Here is a 27,102-nt window from a genome sequence, read left to right on the forward strand (position 1 = left end):
CCCGCACAGCCCTGTCCACTGGGCATCCTCCACCACGGAGAAATCCACCCACCCAGTCCACTGACCCCACCCACTACCCTGAACCTTAAAGGAGGCTGGAGCTGTTCATCGAGATTGGAGCTGAGATCCTGCAAGAGCCCAGAGCCAAAAAAGAAGGCCCGTGAAGGAGAAAAGTCGCAAGAAGTGGCGGTAAGTTGAACTGCTGTGCCCAGCTCCTCCTCTTCTGTCTCTCTGAAGTCTTTCAGGCAAACTGAGCCAGTGAAGGCATGCTTCATTGAAGGGGCTGACTTCTAATTCAGGCATAAAGAGAATCACTCCAAAGGGAAATCTTCTTTCTGCATCTGCAATTGCTCGAGAAAGGCTGGAGTGATTTGGAGGGAGGTGGGGGGTCACAGGAAGGGAGAGAATAGGCAAGATACATTTCTTGCAGAAATGTCTGCTTGCACAGTAAAGGAGAAAATGGAAAGAATTACATAGATATTCTTAGAATAGACAATGAGCCGACCACATGAGTAATGGGCAGTAAAAGTAAAATCAGCTGCACTCAGGACACGTGGCTGAGAGAGCCGGGAGGGCTGGGGAATGTCCAGAAGTTTGTCTGTCTGGCTGCCTCCCTCCCTCAAGGAGCCCATGAAGACACTGAGGTTGGGTTGCAGCAGACTCCTGAGCATGATTATTAGGTGAGAAGTGCTGGGAAAGAGAAGCAGGTGACTTCTAGGGATCTCTGACGTTTTCACTTGGGAGTTAGGGTAGAAAAAATGCCTTTGATCTCCTCTCTCCCATCACCCCGCTATAATCTCCACCAATTTTGTCCCCCGGCTTTTTTCCAAGTAAGCATTAATCAAATGTGCAGTCCTCTTAAAGGACCTTTCAATTACAGAGGGGGAAAATAACATCAATATTTTTTATTCCTAACACTCTCTTCAGGAAGCATAGTAAGTCTCTTTAGGTTCTTGCTGTTATTATCTTTATTTTCTTAACCTCAAAGCTGAGGGAGGGAGGGTGGGAAGGAGGGAAGTGGGAAGATATGCCGAGCTTCCAAGTAACTAAAGGCAAACTCAAGCACAAAGAAGTGCCGTAGCAATGACTTATTTGGTGGCCAACATGGAATAATATAAAGATCTCCTGCAGCTGATTGATGACAGGAGCCAGTGGGGTGGTGGGATATGTGTGTGCAATCCTGTGAAGAAATCCTGCAAATACGACTCTAAGTGGAATTTCCTGAAAGGTGACTTCTTAGCAATTCTGTGGGGGGGGCAGGAAGGCTCAAACTGGGATCTAAACCCTGGCTTATCCAGAATCAATATATGCTGACAGGCAGGAGTGCGGGGTACGTTCCTCCTGCCAGGATGAAGGAGTCAGACTGCGGGCACCAGCGGGGGCGCCGTAAATATTGAAACATAAATAGCTCCATCCTACCCATCAATTTATTCTGCCTAAAATGTTCTCAGAGATGCCAGCCTTGAGACTCTGAGTCTTGTCAGGATCGATGAGAGCTGTGCCTTTCCCCAAAGGGCTCAGTCTCTGCCCAGACTTCCCAGAACCATCTCAGTTTATTTTGTGATGCCACCTATCATATTCTCCCAGTGTCTGCACTGTTCTCTGCTGTTTCATCAAGGGCCCAGGAGAGTTCACCAGCCAGGGAGGAGCTTAGGAATAGCAATGACCCTGCGGTTCATCTGAAAGCTTATTAAGACAGGGCTTTGGCCTTTGTTTTCCCAGGGCCTAAAGAGTTGACAAGCAGAGCTGGAAAACCAGTGAATTTCCCACTCTTAGACTAGGCAACCCAGGCACACTTTTATACTTTAATTTGAAGTGACCATAGCCATCTATCAATTTTGGGGGTGAGTGAGTAGGAGGATCACAGCACAACTGGGAAAGTTTCCTGTTCAGAGGAGGCCTGTTATTCATCTGCCAACAGGAATTTTTTCAGTCATGGGGTTTTATAGCAGCTTACAGAGGTCTTGGCTGGATTCATCAATTTGGAAGGACTAATTCTAGTTTTAGGACTTCTAAAGCTTCTAGAGTGTGTGTAGATTATTTTCATTTTGACAGCTGAGGTAACAACCTGGGTCATAGGCAAGGGTAGCAGACTTAACTCCATTCAAAATACAAAATCAGCATGCTTTTCTGGAATACTGAGTATCTGGTAGTGAGGAAGATTTTTGAGTCTTTTGTGAAATTATTCAGTTGTCATTTGATTATTTGGCACTGCACATCTTCAGTCTTAGAATAAAATTTTTCTGGGGGTGATTTTCAGCTCTGTTTTGATAAGATGATTAAGATAGGCAATGAGGTACTGTAATATTCTGTTCATTCCATCTTTGGGACATTTGTTTTGTATATTCAGGAGAAAAGTTCTGTCCACAGTTTCAGACTATAAGCCTCAGCCTAATCAAGCAGCTCACAAAATTCATGTAGCAGGTCTCAAACAAAACCTGGTGTTTTAGTCAGCTTTTTGCTTCTGTGACTAAAAGACCTGACAAAAAACAATTTTAAGCAGGAAAAGTTTATCTGAGAGCTAATGGTTTCATGGCTCTCAATCCATAGACAGCCAGCTCCATCCCTCTGGGCTCAGGTGAGGCTGAACACCATGGCAGAAGAGTGTAGTGGAGGGAAGAGGCTCACTTGATGATCATAAAGCAGAGTGAGAGACTAAGCTCAGCTCACCAAATATATACCCCAAATATATACCTAATGACCCACCTCTTCCAGCCACATCCTACCCTTCAGTTACTACTCAGTTAATCCCTGATAGGGATTAATTCAATGATGGGGTTAAGGCTCTCATAATCCAATCATTTCACCTCTGAATGTTCTTATATTGTTTGACATATGAGCTTTTGGGGTATATCTCACATCCAAACCATATCACTCCACCCATGGCCCCCCAAAACTCATGACCAACTCACCATGCAAAATACACTTATTCCATTTCCAAGAGTCCTCCTAGTCTCAACAGTTCAAGATTGCCCAGAATTTCAAGTCCAAAGTCTCCTCTGAGACTCAGGGCAAGCTCACATTGTAAGCTCTTGTAAAAATCAAAAGCGATTTCCAAGTATTCAATATATAGAGGTACAGAGTAAACATTTCAATTCAGAAAAATAGGGACCAAAGCAAAACTGAAATCCAGCTAGGCAAACAAGTCCTGAAGCTCTATGTCCAGCATCTGGAGCACATGGCATGATGTTCTCTTCAAAGGGCCTGTGTAGCTCTGCCTCTCCGGCCTTGTTGGTGGCAGCGCAAGTGGCCTTTCTGTTAACTTGTCTCAGCTTTCCTGCAGCTTTCCTCGGCAGACCATGGTACTGGCATTTCTTAATCTTGGGGTTTTCCACTGCAGCTTCAGCTTCCCCCTCACATATATATTTATTGCCCTCTTAGGGGCTGCCCACAGGGATCCTTCCCGAGGGCACTTTGCCTGGCCTCCCAGACCTTCCTTTGAAATCTTGGTGGAAGCCTTCATGACTTTATTACTCCAGCATCCTGCAATCCTGCAAAATCAGCACCATGTGGTTGATGCCAAGATCTATCACCATCTTGAGCAGTAACCAAGTCTCCAGGGACCCTGGCTGCAGGAGCCTCTGAGTGCCTGGGTAGCTAGGGCCCCTTGTGCAAGAAGTATGCCCACTGGTCTCTTCTCAGAGAAAGTTTTATTTTCACTCCCTTGATCCTGAAATGGGTATGGTCTTGTCAACTCCTTGAGATGCATTCAAGCCATCTTTCTTTTTGTCTCTGGGCAAAGTCTTTAGCATTTCTTTTGTGGCAATTGAATCTTCCTTAGCCCTCATTTTACTCCCACCCTTCAAGTCCAAGTTTTTCAGATCTTTCTGCTCTGCTTTCTGTGCCTAATTATAACAATAAAATTGTCTAAAAGCCACCAGCAATATCCAGGCCACTGCCTGAATGCCATATTGCTAGAAATTTCTTCTACCAGATTAAGATCCCTGTGGGCACACTTAAGAGAGGGCAATGAGTATATATGTGAGGGGGAAGCTGAAGCTACAGTGGAAAACCCCAAGATTAAGAAATGCCAGTACCATGGAACATCTGCCATTGCTTTTAAAATTAGCCTCACAGAAGGTCTCAGGACGTGGGCAAAATGCAGACAATTTCGCAGCCAGACCATAACACAAATGGCCTCTAGTCCAATTTCTAATAAAATCCTCCTTCTCTGAACTCTCTTGAACCCTGACTTCATTGTCCATTGTCCTGTTGACATTCTGGACTTCTGAGCTCCCATCAGAATTACCCATTAATCTCCATTTACAACAATCTAAAGTTTGTACTACTAAGTATCTCAAAATTCCTCCCACCAATTCTAAAATGTTTCAAAGCTTATGAACCACATGGGCAGGTTAGTCACAGCAATGAACCCCCTTCTTGGTAACAATTTCTGTTTTAGTTAGCCTTTTCACTGCTGTAACTAAAAGACCTGATAAAGACAATTTTAAGCAGGAAAAGTTTATCTGAGGGTTAATGGTTTCAGAGGTCTCAGTCCATAGACAGCCAGCTCCATCCCTCTGGGCTCAGGTGAGGCTGAACACCATGGCAGAAGAGTGTGGTAGAGGGAAGAGGCTCACAAAATGATCAGAAAGCAGAGAAACTAAGCTCAGATCACCAAATATATACCCCAAAGGCACACCTTCAATGACCTACCTCTTCCAGCCACACTCTACCCACCTTCAGTTACTACTCAGTTAATTCCTGATAGGGATTAATCACTGATTGGGTTAAGGCTCTCGTAACCCAATCATTTCACCTCTGAATATTCTTGCATTGTTTCACACATGAGCTTTGGGGGACACCTCTCAGCCAAACCTGGTAAGAGTGAGGAGGACTTAGATTTATAGAAAATCAGCTCTAGGGGGATTTTAAGATAATCCACCCTGATCCAACCCCAATCAAGCCACATGGTCTTCTGATACCAGTTCCTACCTGAGAAACAGACTTCAGTAGAAGGATACAGAAGGAAAAATAAACTCAATTTTTGATTACCCAAAATAGCTCCAGGGTCCGAAGGGAAAATGAAACCAGTGCTGGGCACACAGCATGAATTTCACAAACATATCTGAAGGGACAGCTCAGGAGAACTCTGGTTCTGATCATGATTGCCCAGGGAATGCTAGCCTGCTGCACACCTCCTGCATGGTTGGAGCTCTATAGACATTTGATAGTGAATATATATTGTGAGTAAATCATCACCTGTGAATGCCAGGAAAGTGGAATCTTATCTGAGCTAGGGCTTGAGGTCTCAGTGTATGGTGAGGGGTCCCATAGGCACTGGGTAGATGGGACCCTGGGAGGTTCTTAGGCCCCTTTGTTCCAGCTCTTTAATAAGCAGTTTGATGTCAGCTGGGTTTCATGAAGGCTGAGGACAGAGGGCTGAGTGAGGAAGCTGAGTCCAATAACCCAGTGCACATAATCTAAAAGAAAGTCTACCCAGTCAACTCCATCTCCTCTGGCTATTCACATTGTATTATGCTCACAGCAAAGAGAAAATTGTTTTATTCTGCCCAGTTGTAGCAAGAGCCAGTCTATACCACAAGGGCTGTAAAGAGAAAGAAGGGAGTGTGTGTGTGTGTGTGTGTGTGTGTGCGTGTGTGTGTGTGTGTGTGTTTCTGGGAAGCTCCAGTGTCCTTATTTTTCCTCATAAAATACACCTGGCTTTCAGACATCCATACCCTCTACATCAGGCAGGAATTATCAATAGAGACACCTGATATCCCATATATCTCAGTTGCTAATTCTGACTTCCTTCAAAATTCCACAGAGTCCCTGGCATGTGTGATATAAATGGGCTTGGGAAAGACAAATAAAAAAAAAACAGATTAAAAATAGGATGTAAGACACCACCCTGTCTGTATTCAGGAAATAATGGTTCCCATTCAAACCTTTCTGTGACCATAAAAACAAAGCATGAAATTTTTTTTCAATTATAGAGAATTCAATCACAGATTATCAAGAGGTGTCCAGATGAGCTAGGAAACAGGATTTGTTATTAACACTTGAATACATTGAGGACCCCTAGAGCTTGGTATCTCTTCTACGTCTCTAGTTTCAAGCAGTTGTTCCAGGAAGACCCTGTTGATATTGGTGCTCCTATTGCTGAAGGGAGTATAGCTCATGATATTAAATACAGCTAACACCTGTGCATAAGGCATTGTGCAGGGCCTTCACCTGCTACTTCTCTAGTTATCAGAATAATTAAGCAAAATGAAAAATGAGGAGCCTATTGGAAAGACCCAGGAAACAGGCTCAGAGGACCTGTAAGTGGTAGTTGGGCTTCCTGGTTGAAAGTCTAGAGTCCTTCTCCATACCTGATGACATGCTGCTCTAATATCAACTTTGAACTCGTTAAGAATGTCACAAGATGGCAGTATAACTTAGCAGGAGAGCATTTACCTAGCATGATCAAGATCCTGTGTTCAAATCCCTAGCACCACCAAAAATAAAAAAGGAAGAAAAAAAATTTACAAGTGAGGGTGGGAGGAGTGTGGCTCAGTGGTAAAGCACATGGTTAGCATCCAAAAAACCCTGAGTTTGAATCCTAGCACCAAAAAGAAAGACTGTCACAAGTGAGTATCATGGAGACAAGTGAAAAGTGTCAGGTGTGGGCTAGAGAAACTCAGTATCCTGGGTTTGAAAGTCGATGCCACCTCTTACAAGGCTTGTCATCTTAGGGTAAATCCCTTATGCTTTCTTTGAAGTTCAGTTATCTTATTGGTAGAAATAAGTTAAAATTGCCTTAAGTGGTTTAGTAGATATAAAGGAGTTTTGTAAACTCAAATACCTGCTAAGCATTAATCCACACATATTTCTCAAACACTATAATGTTAGTTTCACAAAATGCCAGTAAAATTTGGATAAATTGATATAATGATACAATGAAAGCTTCTGGTCATTATTTTCTGATTCAAGTCTGATAAAATACGGAGATAGATGGAAGAACCACATTACTGCATCTCTAATTACTGTGTAGTGCCGTTTGCTTTAAGAAACAGAAGGAACATGAGAAAGCACCTTCATCGCTTACTTAACAACACCTTCTTTTTGCTTATCATTGAATTTCAGGGTTTGTTTAGATTCAGATTTGGGGGTTAATATTTTATTGCACTAATTGAGTTAGCCTTTGCCAGTTGAACCATGTCTTTATTACTTTTTTTTTTTTTTAATATGTGTGGTGCTGGGGATTGAACCCAGGCCCTTGTGCATGCAGGGCAAGCACTCTATAAGCTGAGCTATATCCCCGGCCCACAAGAAAGTATTGCTTTTGCTTTTATCATGGGAAGAGGCAAGGAGAGACATCTCTTTTCCTAGACCCACAACTTATACTTTCTTAGCTCCTGCAAATAACCATACTACTTGGCTGAGGGTAAAGGTAGAGGAGATGACACTCAAAGTAATGGTATAGATTTTTCTGAGGTTAATTTCATGTAGCTTAGGCATAGAACATACCTATATTTTGAAGATGCTTTGGAGAGAATTCTTCCCTGATGGGTTGGGGTGGGAGATGCCAGGAGAGAATTCTGCTCTACTCATCCCATTACAATTTATCAAATTATATTAAAAAGCAGACTCCTCTTCTCCCTTCTTGTAAAAGACTTCTTGTTCAAGAAGAGAGAAAAATGAATATTTGGCCTACGGAAAATTACCTATTTGAAAAGTTAAGAATCAATTATATGATGGTAGTTTCTAAAAATAGTTTATGTTCTGAGAGCATGGCCTCTAAAGTGAACAGGACTTGTAGAGGTAGAATTAGAACTGCCAGGCTAAAGGCCCCTGTCCTTTAGATAAGCTGTTGTGGGAAACTTCTACCATTTCTGAGGCCTAATTCTTCCTCCCAGCCTCTCACCACACCTCTCGTCTTTTGCTATTCCAACGAGTTCTGACCATTTCTTTTCTAATTTGTTGGCACCTGTTCTGGGCTGTAGCGGTTGGAGTGGGTAAAGAGTGTGTGTTGTTTTAAAACTAGGAATCATTTTAGGGCATTGGTATTCTTGAAGACTGACTCCCTCTCTCTCACTCAGATTTCCAGAGAAAACTTTTGCAAGGCAATAATAACATAAGGCCCTCCTTTACCAACGAAAAAATAGACCAAATATTGTACATGTTGCAAAACTTGATAGCAGTATCCACTCATTTTTATGTTCCCTAGCTATTTCCATCCTCCTTTAGCTTGCTCACATTTCTGCCTTCTCTTGATGGCAAGAGTACAAACTAGAAATCCTCCAGTTCAATATCATCTCAGGAAATTGCAATGTTTCTACCTAGACTTTGACTGACTGGTTGACTGCTGTTGTATAGTTCCTTTATTGCAAATCATTTTCCTATATAATTGCAGATAGCAGGTTGAGTGTTTAAATAAAAGTACTTATACCCATTTATAAGAGTTTCATTATTTACACAGCATGTGAACACTCACTTTCGATACAATGTAGAAACCACAGCTCTGGAGGAAGACTTAGAGCCTCCAGCTTGCTTGGTTTTATATTGCTAGGAGCACATTTTATGTTTCAAATTATAAAAGCTTCTTGGAGGGGCAGGACATTGATTTTAGTTAATGTTCAGTAATGTCCAGTAATTTCTAACTTGTGTGAGTGAGTCCATCAGTTCCTGAAATATTTTTATGAAGGAAGATGAAGAAGTAGGAGGAAAATAGAGGGGAGACAGGCAATGCAAAGTCACTGAGGACAACACTTGGCTTACTTCTTCTCAGGTCCCTCTGTTATCTAACTGCCATTTGGCGGTGGGTAAGCTATGCCATTAACATAGACCAAACATGTGTGTGCCTTTCCATAATGTCAGAATTTATTGAATAAAAATAAATTTGAGGATACACCACTTTCATCAATGGCAGTTCTTCAAATACTTGTGGATCACCTGATAGTCATAGGCTGAGCAAATATAAGTTCTTTTATTCCAATCTTAATTTCTAATATCTACAACACTCATGTCACATATCACACTTGACACAAAAATGTGTGTGTGTGTGTGTTATAGAAAGGTTAAGAAAGGGTTAAGGCAGCCACAGGAGTTCACCAGTTAATAATTGATTGATTCTGGATTGGCCAAAGTAATTGAAATATATGGAGAGGACATCATACCCTGATCAAGTTACTCCATAAACCTGAATTACTCTATTTTGTAACAGTAGTTTCTTAATTTCTAGTATCTACAACACTCCTGTCACATAACACACTTGACACAAAAATATGTGTGTGTGTGTGTGTGTGTGTTATAGAAAGGTTAAGAAAAGATTCAGGCAGCCACAGGAGTTCACCGTGTGCTTCTGATTAATTTGATAAGTCCACAGAAGTGATTTTTATTAGTATAAAAGAGAGCAAAGACAGAGAGCAGATAGAAAGCGGAGTCACTACAGGTGGTCAGATAAGATCAAGAACCAGTTGAAGGGAACAGAGCTGTCAAAGGCCAGGAACTTATTCTAGGCCAAAGTCCAGACAGTCAGTAGTTTCAGAGTGTCATCTTGGAGTGAGCCATGGGTACACGATCATCAAGGGCAGGAGAAACTGTACTCTGCTGAAGCCTGAGGCCAGAAATTCTAAAGTTTGTCACTGTGGTGATTTTCCTGGGCAAGCCTGGTGATAAGGAGTGACAAGGACGGGGTCAGGGTGCCACTGTGTCCAGTCTCAGGTGTTCTTTCTTTTATGAGTCTTGAATGAGGGGTAGCTTCATTTGGTGGTCTGGTATGTTCCATAAGCTCATGGGCCTGGTTTTCCCAATGAGTTTGATAACACCAATGCATCCATGTACTTCTGATCAATTGGATAAGTCCACAGAAGTGATTTTTATTAGTATGATTAATTGATTTCTCAATTTGTGCTTTATAGTTGTGCCTGGCAGATAGTGGCTGTTTACTTGTACAAAGAAGGTGTACAGTCATTCCACCTCAGCACTTAAACTCAAAATGGAGTAACTTACTACTGTTACAAAATACTGTTACAAAATAGAGTAACTCAGGTTTATGGAGTAACTCTGATCAGGGCAAATGTCCTCTCCATATATTTCAATGACTTTGGCCAATCCAGAATTAATCAATTATTAACTAGTGCCCATTAATCATTATTCTGCCATGTTACTACTGCACAAATGAATATGTTTCTGGCATTTCTCAAAATGGTACCCATCTTTGGACCTGGGAAACAGTACCTCTCCGAGGAGAATTAGCTTCTAGCCAGCTTTCCTGTCCCTGGTTACCAGACCATCATTCCCTTTCCCCTAGAGTGGTCATCATTTGCAAGTTACTCCAAGGGTCAAGTGAACAGTCACTGTTGCTGCAGCCAAGAGGATGGCATACAGCTTCCAGGCAGGAAGGTCAGAGTTGCTCTGGAGACACACATGCATGTGGGAAGCAGACAAGGCCAGTTGAATGCAGATGTGCCTGCTCACACATCAGTGAAATCTAGGCTGTGGTCTATTTGCTGCACCATGTGGCCCGCGTTTTCTAATTTACAGAGTGTTAACTTGCTTAACTCCTCCCACTAGAGAGGATGCCTCTTGCAAATGTGTAAAAATCAACTTTGTGTGTAGGTTAGGCCTGTTGGGTCTGGGGCTTTGCAGCCTTGGAGACCACAGGCCTTACAGCCATTCTACCACTTTTCTCATGCAGTACTCAAGGATTCCAGATTGACTAAAGTCAGGCGTCCTCCTGGTTGACCAGTCTGCCTTCCTCCTTCCCTCTCTTTTTCTCCTTTCCTCCTTTCCTGCAGTCCTTCTTCCTGTTACCTGCTTGCTTGCTTTTTTTCCTTTTAAGTTCATTAATAATACTGGGAAACTCTTAAATACAGCAAAAGGAAAAGAACCAGAAAAAAATAACAATTTTCTTTGAATTTGTAAAACGAGTTTCTGAAAGACTTCTTAGACTTCTTCATCTTGCACCCTGGCCTCCCTAGCACTACTTGTGACTCTCCCTTTGGTGGGAGCAGAGCCATAGTCTGGCCTGGCCTAACCTATTCCCATGGGTGCTGAGTAAGTCCACATTTCTGGTGTTCACTTTGTTCTTTGTTCAGGCACTGCGCCTCAGATCTCTACACCCACATCTGCACCAAAGGAGAAATAAGGACACATTTTTCTTCCCTCTCTCCTTTCTTCCTAGTCTTCAGACTGCACTTTTTTTCTGATGGCAGGATGACTAATTCCTTTGTCATCTTCTTATTCCATACAGCCCATCCAGCTGCTCTGATTGCCTCTGTGTAGTGTGAGGGAGCTGCTGTGTTGCTAATATGAGACATCTACACTGGGCCTGAGGCCAAGAAAGGCCAAAAGCAGCCAAAGAAGATAAGAAACAAGACTAATTTTCCCAAGAGCACAAGACACAAACATTCTCCTGTCCCCTTATGTTGATTCTCTAGTTGTTAAAGGGTTTAACATGATGCAGCTGTTGGAGTCTTCACAGCCAGTCAGGAGATGCTTTTCCCCCCTACTTGGTATTCCCACCCACCCCCACTTGTCCAAGAAGAGAGCAGATCCCTTAAGGAAGGGCAGGGAGTGCAAATATGTTGTTACTCCACTTTTGGTTTTGTAAGTGTTCAACATCTAGAATTGGGTTCCATTTAGAAGGATCTTAAATTCTTGAAATAAAACAGTACCTTGGTTGGCAGGGAAAATAAATAAATAGATAGATAGATAGATAGATAGATAGTCAGCCAATCTCCAAGGCTTAGTTGAATGAGTGAATTGAAATGGCTGGTTAGTTTATCTGCAAGATATAGAAAAGAGGTTTCTTCTGTTGGTGGTTCATTTACTCAGTCATCTAATTCTGGACTTCATTTAGGATTCTTTAAAAAGTTTTGAGTGTGTAGAGCTCTCCCTATCCTCTAGGCTAGTGTAGCATCATAAAAGATAGGACAACCCATAGAGGACCATCAGGAAGAAAGAAGGGGAATCAGTTTAGGAAGATCTGTTTTCCAAAGCCTATAAGTAATGGGATAAAAATTAAGAAACAAAATTTAAGTGAAATTTTGGGAAAAGATTGAGAAAGTGGAAATTCAAGGAAAAGAAAAGCTGAGAAAGATAATCTTGAAAAATTCAAGATTTCACCCTGCACTCCGTTTAGGATGGCCTCAACTGCATGGTTCCTTTCTTCTGGAACTGTCTGAAACCAATGAATTAGTAGCTCAGCTGAGCCCTCTGAATAAGAAAAGGGCCTCCAGAGTGCTCAGTCTACCTTGCCTAGAAGGAGGCTTTGGGTGTGCCAAAGGAGAACAAAGGCCCAGAGAGAGCCCTTCTGTTCCCTTACATTGGGGAATGGGCAGAGGAGGGGAAGCCAGAGACAAGATTCCTTGGGAACCTACATTTTCTCCTTGGAACCACTGTTGCTCGGCTCCTCCTGCCGGGCTTTCTCACCCTCTCCAGCAGCTCTGTGCTCCCTCCTCTGCCTGTTCCCAGCAGCCCAGGGAGAATCAGTCAGGCATGAAGAGACTCCCACCTTACCCTCCCTTTCTATTTTCATCCTGACCCTGTAGGGAACTTGTGGCCATGTGAGGAGGCTGGATGGCACTTTCAGAGAGGAGTTCTTTTCAAAGAAAGAAAGAGCCAGAGCCACAGCCAGGCAAAATGTAAATCCCAGAAGGCTCTGAATTAATAGACCTTGGGGCACTGAGGAAGGGGGGAAGGGTGGGAAGAAAAGTTGTTGTGACTGAAGGGAAATGAGTCAGGGGAACAAAGGTCGGTTTTAATTCTTGTGCATAAAGGAGAGGGCTTGCCAGACCACAAAATAACACCCCGACCAACTAACCTACTTTCAGTCACTAAGGGAAAGAAAGATCAGTGGGGAAAAACCTGGGAATTGGGGGTTCAGGAAGATCTGAGTCTAATGACCATAAACCAGATGCCTCTTCTATTTTTGCAAATCTGCATTTTGCCAGATCTGTCATAGTCTATAAAAAAGGAGACAGACATTCCAATGGAGCAGTGCGGCATAGAGGGGGCCTTCTTTTTGGTGAGCTAGACCATGGAACATGGAAGCAGCTCTGTCCATTTTAAGTGTAAGAGCAGAGGCAATCTGAGATGGGTAGACTGGCTCTGAGATGTGTCAGCAATAAAATCCCTACATATTCCTCTGGAAAAATCAGAGAGGAGGGCTGGGGATATAGCTGAATTGTTAGTGCTTTCCCAGCATTGTTTAAGACCCTGAGAGACCCTGAGTTTAATCCCTAGCACCAAAACAAAACAAAACAAAACAAAACAAAAACCCAGAGAGGACATTACTGTGGCTTCATTTAGTCAACCCCAGTCAGGAATTCCCCTCCAGGAAACCAAGTAGGGCACTATAGTCTCCTGGAGTCCACTGGCTACCAAGAAGTGCCAGAGATAGTTTTGCCCTTCAACCCTTGGAAATCTCTGGGCAAGATCATCTTCCAGCCACTGAAGTGTCTATCAAAGATGAATGGATAAATGAAATATAGTATATCCAACAATGGAACATCATTTGGCCTTAAAAAGAGAGAAAATTCTGACAGATGCTACAATATGGATAAACCTTTGTGATGTGTGCAAAGTAGTCAGATTCAGAGAGAGAGAGAGAGAGAGAGAGAGAGAGAGAGAGAGTGTGTGTGTGTGTATGTAATCATCTTCCAGACACTTGTCCATGGGAGCTGTAGCTCGAGGAAGAATCCAGCTATAATACTCAGGTTCTTGAACTTTACTGTACTTTGCCCTCCTGTATCACATGCTTAAGATCTTTTTCTTCTTCTTTTAGAATTTATGAGACACTCTGAAGAAATGATGAATACAATGAAAAAAGGGCTTCTGTGTGTACTGCTGCTTTGTGAAGTAGTCTTCACTTTGCCCCGCCAGGTGAGTGTCCAATCCATCTCGGCATGCCCCTCCTGGAGGCTGCTATACTTGCAGATGCTCCTCAGTACAATCAGGAGTCTGCATCCTCCCAAGGATCCCAGGAGTGAGAAAAATGCCCAAGAATAGGAAGGCTAAGGGACAAAATGTCAGTAAAGCCACAGACATGCATGTGCCCTTTCTTTCTGGATCAGATACTTGGGATTTAAGTCTCTGAAGTGGAACCTAGGCATTTATTCCAACTTGAGCCAAAAGTTCTTAATTTTGCTCCTGGCCTCCGCCTGCCTTCTTTGGAGTTACATTAAGGAATGTGTTTGAATTAATCCACAAAGTATTTATAGAAGACAACACAAGTTCTTTGAGCCATAGAATCAGGTAAATTGCCCTTATGCTGCTCATTACCTGATCAGGATGGAAACTAAACACATACTCTTTGAAAATGATTGGCAACAAAGAATAATAGTAATACTCTGCAGCAGGATCTCAAAGTACAGAGTGCCCCAGACAGCTACTTGGAGGACACAGGGAGCTATGACTCCACTGTTCAGTATTGTAACCACTAACTACATGGAGCAATTTATATTTAAAATTAAAATTAAATGAGATTGAAAATTCAGTTTATGAATCATGCTAGCCATATTTCAAGCTCTCCGTGGCTACAAGGGATCAGTGGCTACCATTTTGGACCACATAAATAGGAAACATTTCCATTGTACATAAAGTTCTTTTGGCTAGTATAAAAGGAGAGGAAGAATTAGACAAGGCAGCCAGAAATGGATATTCCACCTGGGCCAGTTACCCGAGGGAGACCTTCTGAGTAGATGCTTCTAATTGGCAGACTCATGTGTGGTCATCTCCCAACTTGTGCTGATCTTTACCTACTCATGGTCTCTTTGCAGGAAATCTATACCCGATTCAGAAGAGGAGCCAGATCCTACAGAGGTGAGAAGGAGCTGAGATGGAAGAGGGTCAGTGGAGGTAGGAGGCAGGGTCAGGGCTTAGGGTAGTAGGATATTAGGGTACCTTAGACTTGCTGGGAGATTCACTTCTACCCATGACCTGCTTACTATGTTAGGTGAATTTTTCAGGGGGATTCTAAAAGATGCTGCTAATTCACCCTTCACCCAATCTGCTGATGCCAGCCAGACAGATTCTGAGAGGAACAGAGTCAGGATATCAGGGGATCACAAAGCTAGTGAGAGCCTACCAGTTCAAATTCCTTGTTATACAGATGAGAGAACAGAGCCCTGGAGAGACTGAGTTTCTTGCCTAAGGACACCCAAATGCTAACAGCAGAACAAGGACAAGCCATTGCTGTCCAGGTCCTCTGGGGTCTTTCCTGGGCTGTGAACCTTCCAGAGTCCACTCAGCACCTTTGTTAGCATCTCTGTGTTTCCGTTTCTTCCTGTTAATCAGATCAGAATAATAACCTGGGCTATTTCACAGAGGTAGTGAGGAAAGAATTTTTTTTCATAAGTCCATGTCTAGAGTTGACTAGAAAGCAGAGAAACACTTCCATCAGGATTTCAAAAAAGAATAAAAAATGCTAACAGCCTCGTGTCTTTGATTTGAAGAACTCTAGGCCCGACTTCAGGTTGAGAACTACCAACCTAGAGCCCTCATCTTTCCTCCTTCATGACTTGGTTTTTTTCAATACTCCATTTTAAAGTGGAAGTCTCCTCAGACCAAATCACACTTAACTCTTAATAATTTTGTTGTTGGATAGCAAAGCATTTCCTACAAGGATATTCTAGCCTTGACAGAATTTTGAAAGAAGCAAGAACATTATCTTCAGTGAGCATAAGTTACTTCTTTAATTAACTAAAAATACAATAGGGATTTTGTTGCTTTTTTGTTTTTGTGGTGCTGGGGATGAAACTCGGTGCCTTGCACATGCTAGGCACATGCTCAGCTAAACTGAGCTGTAGCCTCAGCCCCATGTTTTCTTTTTTTATTTTTTAAAGTTGGCATTCTGGTTTGAAAACAGAAAAAGATGAAAAGAAAACATTAGTGGGAGTACTTCAACTATTTTAATTATATCAAAAATACTAATGGATCCAGGTGTGATGGAGTACACACATAATCCCAGCTACTCAGGAGGCTGATGCAGGAGGATCGCAAGTTTGAACGAGCCTAGGAAACTTAGTGAGACCCTGTCTTAAAATAAAATAAAAAGGGTTGGGAGTGTAGCTCATTGTTAGAGCTGCTTGTCTAGCCTAGCATGCTTGAGGCCCTTGGTTCAATCCCCAGAACCACACAGAAAGGAAGGTAGGGAGGGAGGGAAAAATTCATGGAAACAGCACTTTCCTGCGCCGCCTAAAATGCCAATTTTCTTTGTATTGGTCCAAAAGTGCATCATTTTCTGTATGGTAGTACTCATATAGATCAAAAACGGTAGGCAATTATACAATATATTTTTTTGGTGAATTAAAATGAAAAATTGAATATTACTTAATAAGTGTATTTTGATAGATAAATTATTTCAAAAAAAGAGGACTCATCAGAGGAAAAACAATAACAGGAATGTTATCTTTAGTGACAAAATATTAGGTATTTGTATTTGTTTTTCACTTGTATGCCTAAGGAATTTACAATAGATTATAGTCATCCCTCTGAGGGGCATTGATTTGTTCAAGTACCTCTCACAAGATACCAAAATCTACACATGCTCAAATACCTTATATAAAAATGACATATTTGTATAGAACCTATGAATGTCTTTAATATATACTTAAATAATCTCAGGATTCCCTATTATATGTAATAAAGCATTAATTATATATTCCATAACATTAATGTAAATACTTGTTATACAGTATTATTTAGGAAATAACAAGAAAGATCTGTACACGTTCAATACAGATACAAGCTTTGTAGGCCTAACTGTATTTTCAACCCTCAGTGAGTGAATCAGTGGATGTAGAACCAGCAGTTATAGTGGGATGATATTTCTCAGTAGGTCCACAGGTGATAAATCTTTTGTTGTTGTTGTTTTGTTTTACTTGAATCTTATTCTAAGAAGCCAGCCTGTCTTTTCTTATAGTGACGTGCAGGGATGAAAAAACACAGATGATTTACCAGCAACACGAGTCATGGCTGCGCCCCATGCTCAGAAGCAACCGAGTGGAATACTGCTGGTGCAATAGCGGCAGCCCACAGTGCCACTCGGTGCCCATCAAAAGTAAGTATGGACTTCATGTTGAGGCTTCAATTCAGAGGTTCAATTTCATGGGCCCAAACCCTGCCTTTAATGGTTCCCAGCATGTTCAAATCTTCAAAAGGAGATTTTAGGCATGTTCTGTGTTAGGAAAAGTAAAGATACACAACAAAAAGGAGCTACACTATGTAGCAAATGCCTTCACTTACTGATCCTTACTTTCCTCATATGTAAATTGGGAGAATACCAATATATACTTACTTTATGGTTGTGGGGTTTAGATTTTGCGAACCATGTAGAACAGCAGCTGGCATATAGGAACACTCTTGAATTTTTAATTCATGTTATTCTTGAAGCTGAAGGTAATTAGGGGTTTCCTTGTTTATGCTTGACAGGTTGCAGTGAGCCGAGGTGCTTCAATGGGGGTACATGTTGGCAGGCTATATATTTCTCAGATTTTGTCTGCCAGTGCCCTGAAGGATTTGCTGGGAAACGCTGTGAAATAGGTGAGTGTGTGTGTGTGTGTGTGTGTGTGTGTGTGTGTAAAAGAGAGAGGCACAAAAATCCAAGTTCCCAAATCAACCAGGAAAGGCAGGAAAGGAAAGGAAAAGTGTGGTGGAAGGATGAAGGTAGAATCCACTATCAGCTGAGGGTGGCTGAGGAAACCAAAGTGTTGGGTCCAATGGGCAGAGCCTTGAGTGTGAATCTGAGTCCAGCTCAGCCATCATCTGCTGGGTTACCTAGCTCCCAGCTTACTCTGGCAATTCCAGCAGTAGCCTGCCCCAGTGATGAAGGTGACTGCAGAAACCCATGTGAGAGTCCTTTGAACAAAGGGAGATTCACATGTGAAGGGTCACATATCCTGCTCTCAATCAGATTCCAGTGCCACATGCTACAAGGATCAGGGCATCACCTACAGGGGCACGTGGAGCACTGTGGAAAGCGGAGCTGAATGTGTCAACTGGAACAGCAGTGTGTTGGCCCTGAAGTCCTACAATGGGCGGAGACCAGATGCCATCAAGCTGGGCCTTGGGAATCACAACTACTGCAGGTGAGGCGGCCATCTTCCTCAGTAGGTTCTTCTCTGGTGAAAAGCACTACGGTTGGGGAAAAGAACCTACTAGGCCCTGGTACTATCTATACAGAAATAGAAATAAATTGATTTTAGGGAATTGGCTCACAGCTCTGGGGGCTAGTGAGTCTGAAATCTATAGGCAACTCATCAGGCTGGAACCTTAAGAGTTGATGTTGTAGTCTTCTCATATTTTGTTCTTGAGGCCTTCAACGGATTGGATGAGGCCCACCCACAACATCTAGGATAAGGTACTTAAGATCAAGTGATTGCAAGTGCTAATGACATACCTTTGCAGCAATGCCCGGATTAATATTTGATTAAATACCTGGGGACTTTAACCTAGCCATGTTGACACATTAAGACTAACAATTATTGCCCATCCCTTGTCAACTCGGCAACCATATGCATTTCCTTAAACTATACTTAATTTCCAAATAAAAACAATATTATTAAGTCATGTTTCTGCCTAACATAATACAACTATCCAGTATTCAACTATGCAAAAAATGCACTCACCCTTTCCCCAGAAGAGTATGCCAAGTCCTTGGGTATGAGAGGAAAGTTTTCACTTTTAACCTTCCCTGGTCCTCCCTGGATGATTTTTCAGGAACCCCGACCGAGACTCAAAGCCTTGGTGCTATGTCTTTAAGGCAGGGAAGTACACCTCAGAGTTCTGCAGCATACCAGTCTGCTCCAAGGGTAAGTGACAGTCACCATACCTTCTGAGTGTCACTAGGGGAGAAACATCTGAAAGAATAGGGCTGATAGTCCCACAACTGAGGAGAGAAAAGAGTGGGTTGGGAGTTAGTCATGGCCACAGAGGGAAGAATCCTGCCCAGACATTGCCTCCAGCTGTTTGACTATAAGTGGACTCCTTCTCCCCTCTGACCATCAGTCTCCCCATCTACAGAGGAAAGAATGGGGATGAATCAGTAGTTTCTAGTCCTTTTTGAGTGAATAGAAATTCTCCCTTTTTGAATTCATGGTCTCTCTTTCTCAAAACTTTTAATATAAAATAACTCCCCAGAGAGGAAAAAAAACTGTTACAAAAAGGCACTATGAATTCAGTGGTGTTTTCAAAAATAATTATATTAGTAACCACAATAGTATGAAAGATACTTTTAAAGTTCTAAATATATACATGGAAAAACAATGAGCATTTTGTTCACAGGTCTACAGGTAATGCTGGTTTACCTGTGAAAGTGAAAACTCCTTTTACAATAATTCTGAAGTTATCCTCTCTATCCCAAGGATTTTGTCTAAATTAATATTCACAAATATAAATGATCTTACAGATGCCTTCTAATTACAGTATTTATGTGAAGAAGTATACTTCATAAGTTTCAAATGGGGAGAAAAGAGGGTAGGGTGGGGCAAATTGATGAAAATAGGTAGCACTCTTGGGCTCATATGTTCTCTTCTAAGCCCAGCAAAGCCTTCAGAGAACTGGTGGACAAAGTAGGACCTAACATCACAACCCCCTGTTGAAGCACATTGGTTCAATGCAACCATTAAGTAGAAACAAGGAAATCCCTAATTACTTCAAAGCAGCCCTAAGAATAATCACACTAAGGGAATACAGCACTCTTTTTCATTAAACCTGAACAGACCCTCAGAATCAGCTTCCACTCAGCAATCTAGGAGATCGCATCCAGTTGACGAAAGTGGTACATGAGATGAAATCTGTGTTAGTCAGTTCCATATAACTATAATACCTGAGAAACTCAACTTATAAAGAAAAAGGTCCTTTTGGTTCACAGTTTGAGAGATTTCAGTCCAGATCTATTGGCCCTGTTGCTTTGGGCCTGTGGTGACACATGGTGGGAGCATGTGGAGGAACAAGACTGCTCACTGCATGGCCAGGAAGTGAAAGAGAAAGAGACTGGGTTCTCCCAATTCCCTTTGAGGTCATGCCCTCAAGGACCTGAAGACCTCCCACCAGGCCCCACCTGTTAAGGATTTCACCACTTCCAACAGTGTCATGCTACAGATCAAGCTTTTAACATATGGGCCCTTAGGAGACATTCCCAGTCTAAACTACAGTGAAACCCACTTGCCATTTCTATGTAAAAGGCCTTAAAGAAAAAATGAAAAGTTGGAGATACCACACTCTTCTCCATGCTAGACTAGCCCTCACCTCCACTTTAAACCCCAATTTGCCTGCCTCACCATTTAATTGGTTTTGTTTCAGCTTTGGATCTTTTTTGTTGTTGTTCCAGGAAAAAATGAGGACTGCTACTTTGGAAAAGGGTTAGCATACCGTGGCACCCAAAGCCTCACCACATCCGGTGCCTCCTGCCTTCCATGGAATTCCATGATCCTGATAGGCAAGAGTTATACAGCATGGAAGACCAACTCCCAGGCTCTCGGCCTGGGAAAACATAATTATTGCCGGTAAGTAGATCAGAACCCAAGGGATTCAGGTTTTGGCAGAGAAGAGTCAAGAGTGTGGGATGGGAGAAGAATTAATGCCGAAAGTTATATGAAAGATCCAAAGTGTGGGAAGGAACTCTGGATATGATCTAGTCCAACCTATTCACTTGATAGAACAACGCTTATTTCTGAAACTCAAGGTATAACAGTTTTCCAACCCAAAACCCAAGTTAGCGGTCTTGTCCCCTCACCTAATTTAAGCCTCATTCATTCCGTTCTCAATGCTCTTTTATTATAATACTTTTGTAAGAGTTTCTTCTCAAAACATCTCCCAGTTCCTTCCAACATCCCTGTGAGATTAGAATATTATATTACTGAGAGTAAAAAAAATTAAAGGGAAAATTTTCCACTATCATTGGGCCTGCCACTTCGGCAAGTTGAACTTGAGATCTTCCTTTCCAGCTCAGTGTTTTTACCACTGATTTACTTCTTTCCACTCTTATGTGGCCTTTGATATAATTGAAAATGTGACTTAAAATCTTAAACTCCCTTATCATTCAGGAATCCAGATGGAGATGCCAAGCCCTGGTGCCATGTGCTGAAGGACCGCAAGTTGACGTGGGAATACTGTGACATGCCCCAGTGCTGTAAGGACTGGCCCTCTACTACCTGCCTTTGCCTACTCTTACTTCCCCACTATTTCCTTTGCTTCCCTGTGTGTCCTCACAGCTGCTGGTTCAGACTTCTAGAAGGACTAGGCCTTGGTGGGTAGGAGGCTTCTGTAACTGAAGCAATGGTCTTGGCAGGTGTGCACTTCCCATGCATGGGGGTGATGGGGAGGAACCAAAAGAAAGCAAAGACCACTCTGGTTTCTCTTAGAATTCTAATTTTTCTCTCTGGATGCCTCTATTAATAGTGGTGTTGATAGTAGTGGTGAATATAAGGAAGAAGAGGGGAGCTCATGTTTGTGACTCCTCAGAAAGTAAGGTGCTTCCATTGTGCTCTCCCAACAGTGGTGTTGGGAGAGTCTTCCTCTTAGATGGAGTCTTCCTCTTCCCATTTACTGAGGAGGAAACACTCTCTCAGAAGTCCTATGGCCTGCCCTAATTCCCTGGGCTCCCAGTAGTAAAAATAGGGCTCGCTCCCATGTCCTCTGACTCTAAGGCTTATACTGTGAACTCTTCCACGTTACCCACAGAACCCATTTAACATGGGGAAACTGCATTAATGATAAGGGATGAGAGGCAGAGAAAATTCAAATTGGCACATGTTGCTAAGAAAATAAAACTTTATTTTGGAAATTGTCTGAGAATAGATTATAACTCGCCTCCTGTGAATACACAGTTGTACCAGAATGTTCTTCAAGTAATATAGAGTCTAACTAGGAAGGTAAGACATAAACTCTCAGTTAACTCATGACCAAGGACATTTATGGTGGGTCCTCTGTTAGCCACAGAGCCTTGTCAGCTGGGTGTTGACAAAAGCTCTGAGAGGTCAGCTTTCACTTACCTTGAAGAATGGCTATGGTTGAGTAAAGGAAAGAAATGGGTAGACAGTCCTCAGAAGGAAACTTACAATACATTACTTCTTAAGCCAGGAAATGGATACAATTAGAAGGAATGAAGCATAGCAGAAACATCCCCAGTTTTGGAGTCAAACAGATATGGGTTCTAATCTAGATACCATTGCGAACTTGGGCCAAAATTTTTTAGCCTCCCTGAAACAGGAAGGGATAAAGATAGTGTACACATAATATTTAGCATGTTGGTAATGCACTCAACAGAGGAAAGTTGTGGTTCTTATCACTGTGGGAAAAGTTACATCACCCTCGACCCATCTTTCAAAGAGCAGTCAGCCTATAGCAGTCAGAGATCCAAGAGAAGAAACCTAGATGGGTGCTCCCGGACCTTGCCCCAGCACCTCAGGTCTGATCTCCCTTCTCTCTCCTTTCTTCTCCCAGCCACCTGTGGCCTAAGACAGTACAAGAAGCCTCAGTTTCGCATTAAAGGAGGACTCTTCGCAGACATCACCTCTCATCCTTGGCAGGCTGCCATATTTGCCAAGAACAGGAGGTCACCAGGAGAGAGGTTTTTGTGTGGGGGAGTGCTTATCAGTTCCTGCTGGGTCCTATCTGCTGCTCACTGCTTCCTGGAGAGGTAGGGGCTTAGAAAACCAATAGATTTTTCTACTAAGGTCTTAAAACCAGAATCAATGGAGTAAATTTTACAGTAAAAATAGCATTCTAAAGCTGTTTTTCCATTAGGTTTCCTCCCCACCACCTTAAGGTGGTCTTGGGCAGAACATACCGGGTGGTCCCTGGTGAAGAGGAACAGAAATTTGAAGTAGAAAAATACATCGTCCATAAGGAATTTGATGATGACACTTATGACAATGATATTGGTAAGATGTTATTATTCTCTGCTACAGATGACAGTCTGGAACACACAGCATACCCCCATACATGTACACCCACACGAATATGTTTACACACACATACATACACACTTCCTCCTTCCTAAGCCTGGCTCCCTCCTGCTAGTTCCTCCCCTAAAACTGGAAGCGGCTCTCCTTCACACAGGTCTTATTCTCTCCCTTTCAGCATTGCTGCAGCTGAAATCAGACTCATTACAGTGTGCCCAGGACAGCAACTCTGTCCGCACCGTCTGCCTCCCTGACGCCGACCTGCAGCTGGCTGACTGGACGGAATGTGAACTGTCTGGCTATGGCAAGCACGAGGCATGTAAGTGGAAGGAAGTCTCAGCCCCATCCTGTCTGTCTGCAGGACAGCAGGGGATGTGGTAGTTGAGCAGATGGAGGAAAAAGTGGTCAGTAAAGCAGCAGGGTCTAGCCCCAGTTCTGGTACTGCTGCTGACTATATGTGAGAGAGGCCCCTGCCTCCCTGACTGGTGAGACCCATCATCTGATTTCCCTACTTCACAGGGTCACTGTACAGGTGAGGGAAAGTCTGAATAGTGCAAATACTTTGAAGAACTTAAGATTCTAAGAAGGTGCTATGTAGGAAGTCAACGAAGGAGGTAGGTTCTCAGATGCTGGAGTTGTGTAGGCCTGATTTAAAAATTTCAGATCTACATCTTGCTTAGCTTTAGGACCTTTGATGTCTTAGTCAGTTTTCCATTAACGTAGCAAATACTTGGAATAAGTCAACTTAAAAAGAGGAATGGTTTCTCTTGACTGACAATTTCAGAGGTTTTAGTCTATAGTGATGTGGCACATTGCCTGTAGTAAGTAGCACTTTGTGGTGGGACTCACAGCAAAGGCAGCTGCTTGCCTCACGGTGGCCAGGAAACAAAAGGAGAGGAGAGGCTGGGATCCCAATATCCCCTTCTAGGTCTTGCGCCTAATGGCCTAACTTCCTCCACTAGGCCCTACCTCTTAAACATTTTACCTCCCAATAGCACCACTGGCTGAGGACCAAGCCATGGGCCTTCTGGTGACAATTAAGATCTAATCTATAGCACTGGACATAATTTTTTGTTTTGTTTTGAGATGGGGTCTTACCAAATTGTCCAACCTGGCCTTGAACTCACAATAATCTTCCCTCAACCTCCCAGGTAGCTGGGATTACAGGCTTGTGCTACCATGTCTGGCTACTCCAAATCTGTTTCCTCATGTTAAAGTGGACCTAGATCTAATTCTCTAGTTGGATTAAAAATATTAAATATTATTCAAGTTAATCTTGATGGTTCTCAACTGGAGTGATTCTGCCACCCAGGAAACATTTTGCAATGTTTGGAGTCATTTCAAGGTCTCAAGCTGAAGGTTGATATTGACAGTGAGTAGAAAGAGAGATGCTACTAAACATGAGTAGAAAGAGAGATGCTACTAAACATCCGTAGTGCACAGGACAGTCCTGTTAGTAGGGTCACTATCAAGAAATCCTAGATCAAACCCTATAAAACTGCTGCTTTTGTAAGTCAAAATGATAAAATGTTAGTGATATTATAGAATTCAACCTAACATGTATTAATACTTGAGAGATGTTAATTATTGGAAAATTTGGCTTTCTCCTTCCAAAAGGCTTACAAATAAGTTTTCCTAGAATTACAAGACATTTCCTCCCTCTCTTTCAGCTTCTCCTTTCTATTCTGAACGGCTGAAGGAGGCTCATGTCAGATTGTACCCATCCAGCCGCTGTACATCACAATATATGTTTAATAAAACTGTCACAAACAACATGCTGTGTGCTGGAGATACTCGCAGTGGAGGGAACCAAGCAAACCTGCATGATGCTTGCCAGGTAAATATGAATATTGCTCCATTCTTGAGGCCCACCCAAGGACAAAAATGCTCCTTGGCCAACAAGTTCTTAACTAAGGGGAAAAGTTATAGCCAGAATGGAGTGGTTTCATCTCTGTGAGGCCCTAGGGATTCTAGATAGAGGCCTCCAGGAATAAAGCAATTGGAGAAAGATCAAAGTTACCTAAACTTAAGAAATCGAAAACTGTAGGAAATTTCCCCATGTTTTCACAGGAAACTCCACCTGGTACAGGATTTCCTGTAAGCCAAAGCAATTAATTGACTATTGAAGTGATGGGTAAAGCAACATAAGTAAGAAATCCTTAATTTCTATAGGTGCTAGAGAACCAGAATCTATTTTGTAGAAGGGCCAGGAGGAAAGGAAATAGGATGAATTGTGAGAAAGGAGTTTTAAAAACTCATATTCAGCCCTAATATCCTAGAATACAGGCTAATTTAGGTTCTGTGTTAGAATCCCTATCAGAATATTTATATTTCATGATTAACAAGATACTGGGGCATGGGGGACAGACAAACTGCTGGTATTAAGACTAAAATATAGCCAAGGAATTGTTATTGCTCAGACATTTCAGTTGTCTACAGTATACCAGGCTCTCCATTAGGGGATGGAAGTTAGGACACAAAGAAGTCAAATGAGGCTCTTGTGTTGAAGACTTTGCAGACATTGTTCTTATAATCATAAAAGCAGTTCCCCGGGCCTGGTTTCTTGAGCTTTTGGTCTCCTTCTGAATGGTTTCTTCAGAAAGCTCATATGTACCACCTAGTCACAGTCAAAACAAGGGTGTATACAAAGTGAAACTATGATCTATCTATATGCTTAAAAAACATTATTTTGATCCAATATGACAATAATTAGTACTGAGTTTTACTAAATGCCATATTGTTCTCAGCTGCTTTTTGTGTACCCTCCCAATCAATTTCCATAACAACCTCATGAGATACACAGCATCTTCTCTATTTTATAGTTAAGAAAACTAAAGGGGCCGGCGTTGTGGCTCAGTAGTAGAGTGCTTGCCTAGCATGCGTGAGGCACTGGGTTCAATCCCCAGCACCACATAAAAATAAAAACAAATAAAATAAAGGTATTGTGTCCATCTACATTAAAAAATTAAAAAGAAAAAAAAAAACAACTAAAGGACAATTATCCTGAATCCACAAAGCTAGTAAGTGGTTGAGTTCAAACCAGGTGTTTTTGGAGGCCTGAAATGGCTAAGCAATTATCTTTGTCTGTCTGTGTCTGTATGTTTGTGTGTGTGGTGTGGTGCTGAGGATAGAGGCCAGGCCTTGACAAGTGCTCCACCACTGAGCTACCATAATCCTGAGCAATTGTATCAATTCACTTTATCAGAATAGATACAACCTAATCATCTAGAGGATCAAGAAAATTGAGATAATTTGCCCTCTCTGAACTAAGTACTTTAAAGAATATATCATAATACTATAGTAATTCTAATTTTCTCCCAGAAATTGTGCCATGTTTGCAAACCTGTTCTGTCTTTTGCAGGGTGACTCAGGAGGCCCTTTGGTGTGTGTAAAGGACAAACGCATGACTTTGGTTGGCATCATCAGTTGGGGTCTTGGTTGTGGGCAGAAGGACGTTCCAGGTATATACACCAAGGTCACGAATTACCTAGACTGGATTCAAGAAAATATGCTACCATGACCAAGAAAACTCAGCTCCTTAAAATCAAAGGAGATCCTGACTTCTTCCTCTTCAGAAGACATACTGTCAAGTCCATGTGCTTCTCTATGCCGATTTCTCCATGAGCCACCACATGGTAGCAGGGGAGAAGAATCAGTAGGAGAGGACAAAGTGTTTTAGTTGGGTACTTTACATTTTGGACATTTTACAGGAGTTAAAGGCTGATTTCAGAATGTATTCTGTCAGATAAGAAGACAGCTAAATAAATGTCAACCCCTCCTGGAATTCTACTGTCTAGAGCAGAAGAGATGTAGAACGAAAGTTCAGACTCCTAATCACTGGTTGTGAGAAAATCTGGAAATGGGAACACAAAGATAAAAGTATGTCTCAATAACAAACAATAACTAGATCCTGAAAGAGAAAAGTATTGCATTAGAAAAAGAATGTGTATTTATAGTCACAAGAGCCCAACAGGGCCTCCAAATAAGGGATGGGCTGGCTGGACAGATCATTTTTCCCAAAACGATCCCTTAAATCAAGTATTCTTCTTCTGCCTTTCCACTCCACTTGGAAAATATTCCTTTTGTGTATAGTGTAAATCTTTTTTCTTTATAAACTTTTTAGTTAACTGAGAGATTATATCATTTTCGTAATAGATGAGCTAGGATTTAGACTATTTATATCAATCCACTGTAATTTTCATGTTCTGTTGCCATGACCCTGTATTATACTGTCTTTAAATAATAAATTCAGATATATTTTTCA

At 42.1% G+C, this 27,102-nt stretch overlaps 1 protein-coding gene across 2 annotated transcripts; it reads left to right on the plus strand.

The window, feature by feature from the left end:
- Positions 1-27,102, plus strand: Plat (plasminogen activator, tissue type). 2 transcript variants are annotated; one of them, XM_046443095.2, is made up of 14 exons: positions 1-189; positions 13,718-13,815; positions 14,712-14,790; positions 16,856-16,993; positions 17,365-17,475; positions 17,846-18,020; positions 18,652-18,743; positions 20,264-20,438; positions 20,979-21,064; positions 22,378-22,573; positions 22,681-22,817; positions 23,017-23,157; positions 24,509-24,675; positions 26,200-27,102. In XM_046443095.2, exons 2-14 carry the CDS (start codon positions 13,723-13,725, stop codon positions 26,356-26,358), a joined length of 1,749 nt encoding a protein of 582 aa, XP_046299051.1. In that variant the 5' UTR covers positions 1-189; positions 13,718-13,722; the 3' UTR covers positions 26,359-27,102. The 2 variants fall into 2 exon arrangements, with proteins under 2 accessions (XP_046299051.1, XP_046299053.1); XM_046443097.2 differs by having other exon boundaries at positions 2-189; positions 14,712-14,754.

The sequence above is a fragment of the Marmota monax genome, unplaced genomic scaffold (assembly GCF_021218885.2).
Source record: "Marmota monax isolate L192 unplaced genomic scaffold, Marmota_monax_Labrador192_F-V1.1 WCK01_AAM20220418_F8-fsc00252, whole genome shotgun sequence".
In the NCBI taxonomy this organism is placed as follows: domain Eukaryota; kingdom Metazoa; phylum Chordata; class Mammalia; order Rodentia; family Sciuridae; genus Marmota; species Marmota monax.

What these genes read in the sequence shown, in the direction of transcription:
- Plat (XM_046443095.2), top strand. Translation starts at nt 13,723, where the DNA reads ATGAGACACTCTGAAGAAATGATGAATACAATGAAAAAAGGGCTTCTG. An exon ending in GGGAATCACAACTACTGCAG is followed by an intron (nt 18,021 to 18,651) that starts GTGAGGCGGCCA and finishes ATGATTTTTCAG; the next exon opens with GAACCCCGACCGAGACTCAA. An exon ending in GGAAAACATAATTATTGCCG is followed by an intron (nt 20,439 to 20,978) that starts GTAAGTAGATCA and finishes CTTATCATTCAG; the next exon opens with GAATCCAGATGGAGATGCCA.